Source organism: Notechis scutatus, chromosome 8 (assembly GCF_049901735.1).
Source record: "Notechis scutatus isolate UNSWTSFEM ecotype Mainland chromosome 8, rNotScu1.2, whole genome shotgun sequence".
Classification (NCBI taxonomy): domain Eukaryota; kingdom Metazoa; phylum Chordata; class Lepidosauria; order Squamata; family Elapidae; genus Notechis; species Notechis scutatus.
In genome coordinates, this window is record NC_142016.1 from 11430477 (window position 1) to 11444146 (window position 13670).

At 40.1% G+C, this 13670-nt stretch overlaps 1 protein-coding gene across 7 annotated transcripts in view; it reads left to right on the forward strand.

Annotated features, from left to right (window-relative positions):
* The window catches only part of RPS6KA1 (ribosomal protein S6 kinase A1), a 102194-nt gene that overhangs the window by 36425 nt on the left and 52099 nt on the right, over positions 1–13670 (forward strand). The window contains exon 1 of one of the 7 annotated variants that reach the window (XM_087970652.1): positions 10712–10750. The exons of 4 other annotated variants lie outside the window; for them this stretch is intronic. Coding sequence is in view for 1 of the 3 variants with exons in the window: in XM_087970650.1 (XP_087826776.1) it covers positions 13243–13269 (27 nt within the window). In the remaining 2 variants the exon portion in view is untranslated. Of the gene's footprint in view, positions 1–10711; positions 10751–12870; positions 12963–13155; positions 13270–13670 lie in introns of those variants that run through there. 2 more of the 7 variants (XM_087970651.1, XM_087970650.1) reach the window with 2 other exon arrangements.

Genomic DNA, 13670 nt, shown 5'->3' on the forward strand with positions numbered 1-13670 from the left:
CTTATGTCCATTTGGTTAAGAACTGTTTGAAGTTAATGTGGTGGTGGAAAAAAAGCAACTTAACGACTGGTCCTTCCATTTATGACCGTTGCAGTCACAGAATCAAATTCCAGGCAATTGGCACGTCTTTACGGTTGCTGCGTAAAAGGGATTTCCACCTCTATGACTTGTGGGTGGAATCAGACTGGACTTTGGACCCATAGGCTTATCCCAGATCACCTCAGACCCAGTTTACATAGGGGGCCTTTACTTTGTAGCATTTACGGACATGACTTGAAGGTGGAACAAATTAATATCAGCCATTCTTTTGGTGTGAGCAAATCACTTCCTTGTCACCATTAGGTTCATTGGTGCCACCAACCACCTCTAAAAGATAGGACTAGTTGGAAGAGTCTGTCCTAGGTGCCTCATGGGATGTTCTTGGATTTTAGAAGGTGTTTGGTCCCTCATTCTGCCTGGCCCCTGACGTTAGCTCAGCTTCCTCCCTATAGACATTTAGAGGGGACTGTGAAGATGATCCTCTTCCATAGAGTCTTCCTGCACAAACAACTGGAAAAGTGATTCAGCAAGGAACAGTAGGTTTAAAGTTGATTTCCTGTGGTAGGGTAACTGAGAATAACTTTTAGGATATGATTTTAAAATTCCTGGGTCATTGCCTTTGAGCATCGTAGGACTTCAGAGGGGGTAATCCTCACTTAAGAACCACAAGCCTGGAAGTTCTGCTGTAAGTAGTTGTGGGTCAATAAGTGGGTCGCCATGTAACCTGACTTGATTTTACAACCATTTTTATGATAGTTGTAAAGTGAGCCATCATGGTTGTTGAGCAAACCATGTAGTCATTAGGTGAATCCATCCTGGTGTTGCATGAGTGCAGGACTCTGCAACTGGTCATAAATGTGAGCTAGTTGCCATATGCCTGAAATGTGATCATATGACCAGGGTGTGTGCAACATCAAAATGGATTCGTAGAATGGTTTATAAGTAACACTTTGGGGATGCACCGTAAGTTTGAATGGTCATTAAGCAACCAGTTGTTAATTGAGGACTAACTGTATTCTTAGCTGCCTCAAGTCTTGAGGTAAGGGTGCATACAACAATAGTAATGTAAATAAACAATAGCTTTTATAGTTTTGGAGTTTTTTTTACTTGTTTTCAATTTCTTTTTAAAAAATGATTGGCAGTTACTGTGTATTTCTTGAAGAATGAAGTGAGTGGACAGAAAGTGGAAGAACGAGTGGAAGAACGAAGTGACTGTTTTGTATTTTATTTTCTTGTTGGACATTTGAAGCACCAGTTTTTGGGGAAGAAACATAGACTATTAATCCAGTCAATCAGTGGTTGTGTTGGTGCTATCAAACTCCACCTGATTTCATTTGTGTTGCATACTGGAAAAACCAGGCAGAGCTTCAGTTGCACAATCAGGGCTGCCATCTTGACTTTTTTGACCACACCCTGCAAATACCCTTGCATTCAGTTGTGTTAACTTACATGCAGTTCCAGCCTTGGCTTTTTGTAGACATTGCCATTATTGGCTCGTCCTGGAAGCCTTAGCAAAAAAATACAGATAGCCCCACGACTTATGACCAGTTGCTTAGTGACTGTTGAAAGTTACGATGGATCCAGGAGAAGCTGCTTATGACCCAGATTTGCAGTTCCAACATCTGTCCCTGCCCTCTCCCTGCGGTCACGCAGTTGCATTTTGGGTGCTTGCTTGTAGTGCTCCATAGTCACATCATTAATTAACTTTTGCTGGAAACTGGCATTTACTTCCAGCAAAAACCACCCCATATTGAACATTGGAAGCATTTAAAGATGGCTGCAGAAAAAATAAAAATTGGGCACGGTCACATGGTGACCTTTATGACTTTCTCCTATAACTGAATTTGTGGGTGCAATCACATTTATAAGTTGAGGACCATCTGACTAGTTCAGTGATTCAGGGCATCAAAGAGGCCTAGGAAAGGGATTCCATAGACCATCATCCACCACAGCACTTGCCTTGACCCCCATGTCCATTTTTGTCCCACAACGCAGCTTTTCTCTGCCTCTCCAGGTCAAATGTTTTTAAACAGCTCCTTCTTGCCCTTTTATTTCTTAGACCCTTCTTTGTCTTGCATTCAAATTCAAGCCTGCAGATACAACTTTATTTTGTTTTAAATGTGCAATAAGCAAGCCTTCAAATTCCTTTCTTTGGGATTAGCATGAGTGGATATGTTGCACGTTTATATTTTTTGCCAAGGAATTGGTAGAATCAGGAATTATGACAAAGTTGCAGCCATATGTTAGGGAAATATGGACTCCTTGGGATAAGGCACTTTTGGAGACTTATAGATGTTGCAGGGTGAGAAATCTTCTTGTCTTAAGCACTTCCTGATGCTAAGTTGTGCCCATCAAGTTGTGCCCGTCTTTTTTGCCACTTTCAGATCCATTCTAAATGCAGCTGGTTTTTCTCTTGAATTTTGTGTAGAATTTCTGTTTATTCTTTTTTTATTTATCCCCCTTCCCCGCCCCCCATGGTTCTCTGATTTTGTTCTCTGGACATAAAATTTTCCTTATGGTAGTGATGGAGGCTATGGCGGATCTTCAGTTCGCAACAGCGAATTCTTTGAAACAAAGTTTGCAAGTTCTTTTCTTTAAACTGCGGAGTTCTCCCGCTCCCTAGAGGATTGTACTGTCACTACAGTGGTTCATTACCATTTGTGTCAAGCTACGTTAAGAAATGGAAGTTTCCCTGCTTTGGGGAAGTTGGTGTTAATCAATTTTTGCCCAATCCAGTATAACCTCATGTTGAAATATTGACTGGATATCTTGTGTAAACAAGTAAAAGAAACTGGAATTTGCAACCGTGCACATTTGATGAGTGTTAGGAACCCTTTGGAACATCTGACAATGAGAACAGTTAATAGCTTGCCTTCAGAAGTTGTGAGTCAGCCATCACTACAGGTTTTCAAGAAGAAATTGGACAGCCATTTGTCTGAAATGGTGTAGAGTCTCCTGCTTGAACAGTGGGTTGGACTAGAAGATCTCTAAGGCCCTTTCCAACACTGTCATTCTGTTATCTTACACTCTAAGGCAGGGGTCCCCAAACTTGGCAACTTTAAGACTTGTGGACTTCAACTCCCAGAATTCTCCAGCCAGCATAGAAGTCCACAACTCTTAAAGTTGCCAAGGCTGGAGACCTCTGCTCTAAGGTAAGATCTCCCCCCACCCTCCTATCCTTCCACAAGAGCCCAAAGACCTGGCTCTGCCAATTGACCCGGAGACAGAATGTGAAAGTTCCACATTGCAGGTAGCTGGATTGATGGCAGACTCTACCACTCTGCCACCCCCTTGCTTCTGCTTTGCATCCCACCCATCCATCTTTTGGGCTATCATATTGATGTATTATTCTCACTGTGTTCCTTTGCCATTGTTTATTTTATTCTATTATTTTACTTCCATTCTGTTTATACTCCTTTCATTTTTCTTCCTTTTTATTATTGTAAACCTCCTTGAGCAGCCCCATGCCAAGACAGGGGCAATAAATTTAACAAATAAAGAAATAAATTAGTCTGGGGAAGGCTGAGAAGACTCTGCAGTGTGGTGGTGATGATGATGATGGAAATCACCATGGAAGCTTTCAAAGGGGGATTTGAATCTATACAAAACATCTGAGCAAATTTGGAATGAAGAGTTGGCTGTAGGCTCTCTGACAAAACATTTGTCGTTTTCTAATGCAGAAGGCAATTTTGTAGTGTTCCCCCTCAGGGGTGGCCCATGGCTGCTAACACACTTTTGACCATTTTCTTGTTACAGAATGCAACCACTGACCATTTTTCCTCCTATGATTCAAAGACATTTTTGAAAATAAAAAAAGTTCCAGGTAATCAACTTTGATAGCTTCTGTTTTAAAATTTAAATAGGAACTGAGGTAGGTAATAAAGCAAGGGCCAATGAAGGTGCATGGGATGGGAGACTTTGGATTTGTGATATTGCTCTATCAAATCAATATCCGTTGTTTTGGAACAAGGGTGACCCCTTTCTCCCCTGCTAATGAGTGGCTTGACAGTCACCAAGTTGTGCATTGTGTGAAGAAGACTATGCTGGATTGCCTGAAGAAACTTGGGCTGAAACAGCATGTCTTTATGTAACCATCATCTGCTATTCTTCCAAGGTGGGACTAAGGCTGTACCATTTCAGTTGAAGACGCAGGATTCTAATTCTGAATATTGCTTCTTGCTGCAAATCAAAGCTCCACAAACACAAAAAACAAGAGAGCTTAATGCAACAAGGAGGAACACTGGAATCAAACCAGTTGGGTCTCCTAGTTTTCTGGTTATGCACAGGGTATTCAAAAATGTGATGATTCCCTCCCCCCCACATCTCAAGTGGTATGCTCCTTACTCTGCTGCATGTATAGACTTGGCCAGAGTTCTTGAGTAACACTTTGTGTATATTTGTGTGCGTATGTGTACAGAAAATTGTCAGGAATGTGGAACTGCCCAGCTTTTAACAACAAAGCAGAAGTACAAGAGAGGACTTGTGGTGCGTTCTCACTTCCTGCTGCAATTAGTTGCTAATCTGAAACTCTGCCTTGTGACTTTAGTTTTCTTTCATGTCGTTCATCAGCCGGGCTGGGCTACTGAAGAAGGAGCTTTACCATCTCTTTTAAACACATGTTGAAAATTCCTTGCATTGTTTAAAAAAGATTTTTATCCTATCTTTATTCTTTTATAAGTAACTCAAGGCGGCAAAAATATACGATGCTCCCTCCTCCTATTTTCCCCACAGCAACAAATCTGACAGGTGGGTTGGGCTGAGAAAGAGGGGCTGCCCCAAAGTTATCCAGCTGGCTTTCGTGCTTAAGGCAGGACTAGAACTCGCGGTCTCCTGGTTTCTGAGCCAGCACCTTAACCACAACACCCAAATGGCTCTCCATTCATGGCATGAAGAGGGTTGAGTCTCTTTAATAATGCAAATGTTAGATATTTGACAGTAGGATTGGTTCTTGCTTATCCAAAGCAAATAGACCACAACCCATTGATGCTTGTCCCTATATTTGACCCTGGTGGTTATGGGTCCACCATAAAGCACTTGTGTTGAGTGTGACATTCATAACTATTCACAGGAGGGACAAGTGGGGGGGCATACAACATGTTCACCATATTACTATAATGCAATGAACGAATGAGATAACTTGCATTGGTTGCATGGCACAAATTGACAAATAACATAATTAGAATAATGTATGCATATTTATCATGATGCCCATGATACAATCATGGCTTGTACAGGATGTCTGTGGTGTTACTGGATTGGTAGAAACTTTATTTCTGATGTTTCCTGTCAGTTTGTTTAGGATAGGGAAGGCATATACAAAAAGGTGTATATTAAAATCCAGCCAATTAACTTGTGATAAGGGAAAATAAACCATATGGAACCAAGTTTCCAGCCCTTCAAGAACTGGTTATTTTATCTACAAAATGATTCTAGGATAGATCTGGGATGATAATATGAATTGACATAAAACAAACTAAGTAAAATATGATCATTTTGTAAAACATGAATGAATAAAAGTATAGTCAAATGATTGATTAATAATGATATTAATGTATTTAATATTTGATTGAAAATACGAGATTATATACAATGTAATTATAATTGAAGAGTATGAAATGGAAGCAAAAAACAATTTGTAAACCAACCGGCACACTGTATGTACATATATGGAAGATGACTTGATGTTTTTATGTTTTGTTTGTTTATGTTTGTTTTAAAAACCAATAAAAATTCTATAAAAAAAAAAGAAGTGGTTTCCACTCCCAAATTTCCTCAGAGTGTTGCCAGCAATAGGCAGATGCTATTTGTGATCTGCTGGAGTTCACACCTTTTGAAAAAGAGCTTCCTTCCTGTGGCAACTTTCTTCCTTGTAATAAGAGATTGAGACATAAATAACTTCTTTTGTTCGTATCCATTTCATATTCCCTCCAGCCCCTGTCCAAGCTACGTGGAAACAGGAATAAAGAATAATTTCAGAGGGTGGAAATGGTAATTATGATGTTTGTACCAGTAACTGTTGCAAAAAGCATAGAAATCTTTTTCTTTTTTCCCATTTTCTTTTATTCTTTTCTTTTTTCCCCTGCTTCTCCTTTTATGTTTCCATGTGTTATGTATATAAAATTTATTTTATATTAATTATATTAAACTGAGGGAAAAAAGAAACAGGAATACAAGATCTGGTTACAAAATCCTAATCTTCAGTCAGGTCCTGTTGGTCATACTGACTGGAACTACTGAGAATTATTATTCCTAAATTCCATAAAAAGAGACACTGTCCAGAACAGACGTTGTAGGAGGAGAACCATTTAGTGTATTGTAGCTAAACATCAGGAGGAGTCTGATGGCATCTTTCCTGACTAGCAAATTTTATTAAAAAGAATAGAATAGAATAGAATAGAATAGAATAGAATAGAATATAACTTTATTACCATCACAGACCAATAATAGACATCACTATTTGCAATATATTAAAACATCGGGAAGGTGCCACCAGGTTCCTGATTTCTGCTAAAAATAATAAGAATGTAAAGCCCTGGCTGGCTGGAGAATTCTGGGAATTGAAGTCCACGGGTCTTAAAGTTTCCAAGGTTGGACCTCCTGAGCTAAAGTCTTGACATTTATTTTAAACTCTGCTTTATTGGGCTTATAGGCCACTTTGGTCGTAAACTATTGTGTATGATACAACACAATTTCGCTACATAAAGATTTTCAACTTTTGATTGTCTTTAAAGTTACGAAGTCACAAAGAAGAAAATCTGGTGTTTATGCATGTTTATTTTTATTTATGCATGTTTATTTTGAATTTTATTCATTACTTATTATTTTTAGTACCCATTTCACTTTGTAACATTGTCAACCTTTCTCAGCTGAACTGCAGAGAGCTCACCAGAAAATATTGAGTTTCCAGATCTTATTTGCCACTTAGTAAGAATATAGAGTTGACACACACACACACACACACACACACACACACACACACTTGAAGGACACAGATAGTTGCAGGCAGAATTATTGATATGTTGATTGACATGGCACCCATATATGTAGTTAGCACTCCCACATTATTTGCTAAATGAAGTATCCCAGCAGCTTCAGTTGTTTCCATCACTGGCAAACTTATTTATTTGTAATACTTTCTCTTGTTTTCCTGACTCAAGGCAACCAAAGTAACTACTACTACTACTAGTACCACCATCACCACCAACTTTTCTTCCACCTCTTCCTCCTCGACAATGTTTAAAAAGCCCACAAACATCACACATGTTATGATCCCAAATTAATAAAGGCAAAGGGAGAAAAGCTAATTGTGCAAAATTAATGGATTACAGAAGTGTTTCTCAACCTTAGTAATTATCAGTTGTGTGGATATAAATTCCCAGAATTCCTCAGCCAACAGGTTGAGAAACACTGGAGTACAGCAAAGCCATGGGCTAAGCTTCTAATATTAACTACGGTAGGAGGAAATTCCATCTTTGCTGTCTTGCCAAGAGAGGCATCTGGCATTCTCATAGGAAATGTTCAGTAGGTTTTAGGAAGTGTTGTTTTGATCCTAAAACCACTACTGACAGGTGTAAGTTTCACACTGATCAGTAAAAGCAATGCAGAAGATTAATTTCAAATGGAAATGGCACCTTCCCTTTTTCTGAATCCTGAATGTTTTTTATATTAATTGTTGTCCTTAATGATTAATACGAGATTTTCTTTGAGGCTTTCTGGAATTAGATGGCCACTTGAATGTTAAAGCGATGATGGACTGTGAGAAGTCCAGGTTTAAGTTTCAAACACACGCATGCACACATACACACACACAGCAACCGTAGGACCTTACTGGGCAATTTGACAGCCGACCAGAATTGCTTTGAAATGAGATGGGTGGCTAATTAATTAATTAATTAATTGTTTGAGGCAAATTACTGTCTCAACCCAAAGTCCCTCACAAGCTATTAGGGTGGTGATGAATGGAAGAGAGCATGCTAGGACAGATTTTGAAAGCTATATACTTATATATACATGCAACATACCCTAACTGAACTAATTCTGCCTAACTTAACTATATCAGTCTGTGTTGGGGCCAGGGATATGTTTAATTAATGGATTTCTAACAATTGTACTGTTGCAAACACAGAACACTTTTTAACACAGGGTCACAGTGGCAACCTCTCAGGCTGTTTTTAGAATTCAGATTCTCCTGGAAGGCAGGAAGCTTGTCTCGGAGAGGTTTCCTTCTCTGTCACTGCTGAGTGATAATTTAGGCCTTATTAATTCACAGTATAATTTCCCAGTCATGGGATATAACAGAGGCAATCTATTCTGTACTGGCCAGATGATCTGGTTCCAAATGGGCAATAAGAATGATCTGGGAATCAAAAAAGAAATCCTATTGAGAGGAACAGGGGAAACGGGCATGTTAAGCCTGAGAAATGCTACTGCTCTTCAAGAACTTGGAAAGATGCCACCAAAAGGATAGGATGTGACCCATCATCTCAGAATTCTAGACTCCTACACAGGACGAAGACTGAACCTGGTTAAACATTTGGGAAAACATCATGATGGTAACAGCAGTTAATCTCCAGTGATCTCGTGCAACATGCAGAGATGTGGAAAATTTTTGTGGGAGGTGCTCTGGGCCAGGAATGATGAGTGCTCTCTGTTTCCGTCAAACAACCTCTGAGCGATATTCTTTATGTTGTAACACGGAGAGATAGATGCAAATTTTAAAACAACTCTGCAGAGGCAAATGCATTGCTTCTGCAGAAATAAAATTGATCATTTGCCCACAAGGTGTCAGCATGTGGTATGTTTGTGTATCTATAGATTTATGTATCTCAGCAACTGGCAGGAAAAGCATTCTGGAAACAAGGCTGTGATAAAGCACTTGCATATTATTGCCAAGAAAACTACAGGAGACATTTCTACATGAGTTTCTCCAGGAATTAAATTTGTTCACAAACTATTGTCCCTGTTTCCCTCCTCCCCTCCGCCCCAAAAAAGTCACATCTCCCAATATGACCAAAGCTCTGTCTGTTTTTTATGCTCATTGCACATAAATATGGGTGGAAGATCAGTCGCAACCTTGATCTTGAAGTCTAAGTACTCTGTGGATACCTGTGAGGACTCTAGATCAGGGACCTCCAAACTTGGCAACTTGAAGACTGGTGGACTTCAGCTCCCAGAATTCCCCAGACAACATGCTTAAAGTCCACAAGTTTTCAAATTGCCAAGTTTGGAGACCCCTGGTCTAGATGTATACACCCCCTACAGATACTGTCTATCCATGGTGCATGTGATAGTCTAAAAAGGGTTTCCCTACTTGGTCAATCTTGAGATGTATGGGCTTCAGTCCTCAGAATTCCGCAGCCAGCATGGCCATTGCTAAAAATTATTTAAGTTGAACTTCTTACATCTTCACATTGCCAAGTTTGAGAAACACTGGCCTAAAACACTTGAGACACGTTCAATGCATGTCTCAATATGTTTTACCCGTTAGGTTTTACAATACTTAGGATTACAATACATACCTCTGAATCATTATTCCAGGCCTGTTGCTTCATTTCTACTGGCAAGCTGTGAACTGTCCAGGATGTGGCTTTGAAGTATGAGAGGCAGACCCTTTCATTTTGGAACAGGCCCATTCCTGCAATGTGATCTTTCCACTTGGCCAGTTTAAAACATTTTCATGCCATCTTCCCATGATTCTTAGATTGGTTTACAGTACAGTTTTTTTTTTAATGCCATAAACAGCTACTATAATAATATATGAGTTGATGGTTGTGTATGAACACATCTAAGCTGTAAACATTTTAAAAGACTATTTTAAGTGGGGAAGGACCATTGGTGATTAAGTCCTACTTGGAAAAATTTCCCAAGGACTGCTGAGCAGCAGCTGTGGGTTGGTGAATTTGGTGGGTCAGATACCCCAAATGTGGAATACACAGTATCCTGGGTGGGTGTCGCATATGTTGACTGGGGAATTCTGTGAGGTGAAGTCCACACATCTCAAAGTTGCTAAGGTTGAGAAACACTGCTCTATAGCAGCCTAAAACTGGAGGAATCTTATATAGCCTCTTTTCCGTCTAATACATTTTGTGAAAAAGCATAAAATCATTATGAAAATGTTAGCCTTTTAATGACACTTGCTATTCTCAAAAAGTGCTGTCAAATTCCTCCAGATTTTTTTGGGAAAAGTTGCTTCTGAGATTTTCCTATGTGCAAACGGAGGCATCTCCAACATCTCCAGACCCAGCATATTTTGACATGAGCAAGCTGTTTACATTTCTAGGCTTGCTCCTGATGGAAAACCGGCTCTCTGGAGCCTCAATTGTCAAATTATATCTTTGTATAAATTGCCCCAGGCCGTCACCAAGGCATTCACTGATGGGAAATCTGTCTGCATCTCTGCCAGTGAGTGTGAAAAACTGCAAGCCAGATAGATCAAGAGTAACTTGTAAATTCTTTTGTTACAATGCCTAGGGGAATAAAAATTATTCTACTTGGCACCAGAAAGTTTTAGTTGATTCATCTTTTGATGAGGCTATTCCTCAGGATAACATAGTAGAAAATCCTTTAAAAAAAACATTTTGCCATATACCTTCCCAGGGGGATTAGCGTGTGATGGGTGTGAGGGGTGGGAATTGAAGTCGAAAGATGTGCACCTACAGTCATTGTTTGCAGTCTTCACTGTGAAACCTAGAGACCATTTCTTTCCCATCAGGTAAGAACAGCTGTGCTTTTGAAGTTTCTTTACCAGAATGTCAGTTTCCTGTTTTTGAACCTCTAATCTGTACTTGCAACTCTGCTTGTAACCAACACTGTGGCTTATCTGCTGATAGGAAGAGAGCTGACTTGCCCTCCTCTTCTGCTGGGAGAAGGGCACCTCCTTTACCTGGCAACCTCAGCTTCTCAGCCGCCAAGAAAGCCCAAATGCCATTTCACCCAACTTTTGAACTGGCATGACTGCAGAATGCTGGTTTTATACCAGTTGATCCCATTGGGGGTGGGGGGGAACAATTGGTGATAATATGGGTTCAGTAGTCCTGTGCATTCCTGCTTGCCCTCTCTGTGTGTTTGCAGACCTTGGAGAGCAGCAAAGTGTTTTGTGGTTATAATGGAGCAATCATAGGTCTCCCCATGTCAGGTGCACAGCTCATGATGCTTTTTTTTGGCTTTTTTTTAAACTTTTTTTTTTAACTTATTTTGACTTTTGCGAATGAACATTTCAGAAGTCCCTCTGCAAGGGACTAAATGATAGTAATATATCAAGTGTTATGAAACATTTATACAATTGTATGGTAGCTAAAATCAGTTTCTTCAATGCTATCTGTTTTGTCTAATGGTAGGGCTGGTCCTGTACCAGCCAAGACTGATTTGGGATCAAATCCAACCTGTACATTAAAAGTGCTTACATGAGGTCTAATATGTAGGTACTGCCTGCGTGCTGTTAGTCCAGAAATCTATGAAGTTTATATTCACTAAATTATTTTAAGTAACTTTTGGCTCATTCATGTTTTCTTGCAAGGAGTTCATAGGGAGTTAGCCTGTTTAAATAATCTCACCAGTCCTATAGGATACATCAAATTATTTTTCTCCAAGACATTCCCCTCCAGATGAGATTATAAAACCCAGAATTCCAATCCAGTTTGATCCAAGTTTATCTACTGTAGGATAGACATGTGATTAAACAGAAGTTTATAAATTGTGTTTCTCAAGACGCCACCTACTTCTCAGTTACTTTTACTTTAAGATAATCTCCCTATTCATACAGCAACTGAACAATCCTGTAGGGACATGCAATATAAAATATTTTTCCCAAACAGCACTCAGACACTGTGTCCACCAGACCCAATATCGTTTCCTGGAGATCTTCAGCTTTTTGGGGTCCAGGGCTTTTGATTGGTGTGCTGAAGCCTCACTCCAAAAGGGGCAAAGGCAGGACCACAAAATAGAGGGGACCCCGAAATCCCTCAGTTGGATTTTATGCACGATTAATTAGTTAAGATTATTGAATTTCATCACCTACAGTTAACACATAGCCATAAAAGTTTAATAGATGACATTTGACCACTCAGTATTTCTTAATCCAACATCTTGCTGGTTATTGGGAGAAAAAATAGGAGGGAAGGAATATATACAACTTTAAGCTCCTGGAAGGAAAAAATGGAAGATAGTTGAACAATAGCAAACAAAGGTGGTGATCACAGAGAGAGAAGTGAAGACACAAAAAAAAAGAGAAGGCACAAAAAGCATCCACAAAAATATTTTTATTTGTTTTAAAAAACACTCAAACCTTATAGTATTTCCTCCTGTCCTCGCCATAAAGTATATCTCTACAGGTAGTCCTTGACTTATGACCACAGTTGAGCCCATAATTTCTATTGTGAGACATTTGCTAGGTGAATTTTGCCCCATTTTGTGACCTTGCCATAGTTGTTAAGTGAATCAGTGCAGTTATTAAGTTGGTAACATGATTGTTAAAATGAATCTGGTTTCCCCGTTGACTTTGCTTGTCAGAAGGTCGCAAAACACGATCACATGACCCTGGGACACAGCAGCCGTCATAAATATGAACCCGTTGCCAAGCATCCAAATTTTATTCATGTGACCATGGGGATGCTGCAGTGGGTCATAAGTGTGGAAAACTGTCATAAAAGTCTTCTTTTTTTTCAGTGCCATTGTAACTTCGAAGGGCACTAAGTGAACCATTGTAAGTTAAGGATTACCTGTATTGCTGTAGGACACTTGGCATCAGCAGGAGGGTTAGGATGGGCATAGGAACTCCTGTCTGGAGAATCAAGCAAGCTGGTTGGAACTTGCTACAGTCAGGAAGACAGAGAAGGCAAAGCTGTCTTGTGGTTGCCTTCACTTCCTTTTTAGCCTTAGCTGGTTCAAGCTTTGCTCCACAGGAAACAGCAGGGAAAATATATTTGGTTAGTATCCCCTAAACTAGGATCCCCTCCCCCCAAACCATGGGTTTTTCTTGCCTTTTTTTGTTTTAATACCTATCTGATTCATCAGCCAAGCTGTGTGCTGGAAACTCTTGTTGCGGTTTATCAGTGGGGAAATTACAGTTTCCTTTCTGCTGAAAGTTTTGAATTTTATCCAAATGACCTACCGAGAGCTTCTGCAGGGAGTGTGCTCCGTTTTGATGTCCGGGCTCTGGTAGCAGGCAGGCAATGGGAGAAGAGCTCCCCGGCAGTTGTGGAGAGGATGATGAGGCTGCTGTTTCGCACCAAGGCAAGTGCGGCTGTCTTTTGCACTTGGCTTGGCTTGGCTTGGCTTGGCTCAGCTGATAACAAAAAACTTGGTCTATCTTAGCTAGTCCATGTGCAAAGACCAGGAAGGGAAGGGAAGAGGAACCAGTGGAAGGAGAGAATGGGACCATTCTGTAGCCAAGATGGTTGCACGTTTTGTAGAATGGCTGGGAAGGAGTGCCATGGGGCGTGGGGAGCCTGCCTTGAAATGATCCTGGACCACAGTCTTGATGCAGACATTTAAATAAAAAAGTCACAAGGCTGCACCATGCTTCTTAGTATGGCTCTTGTCCCTTTAGATCTGCCTTACACCAATACGGCTGCCTAGCAAGTGAGGTGGTGAGAAGTCTCTTCCATTGGTTGCTACCTGGCAAAGATGTCGAA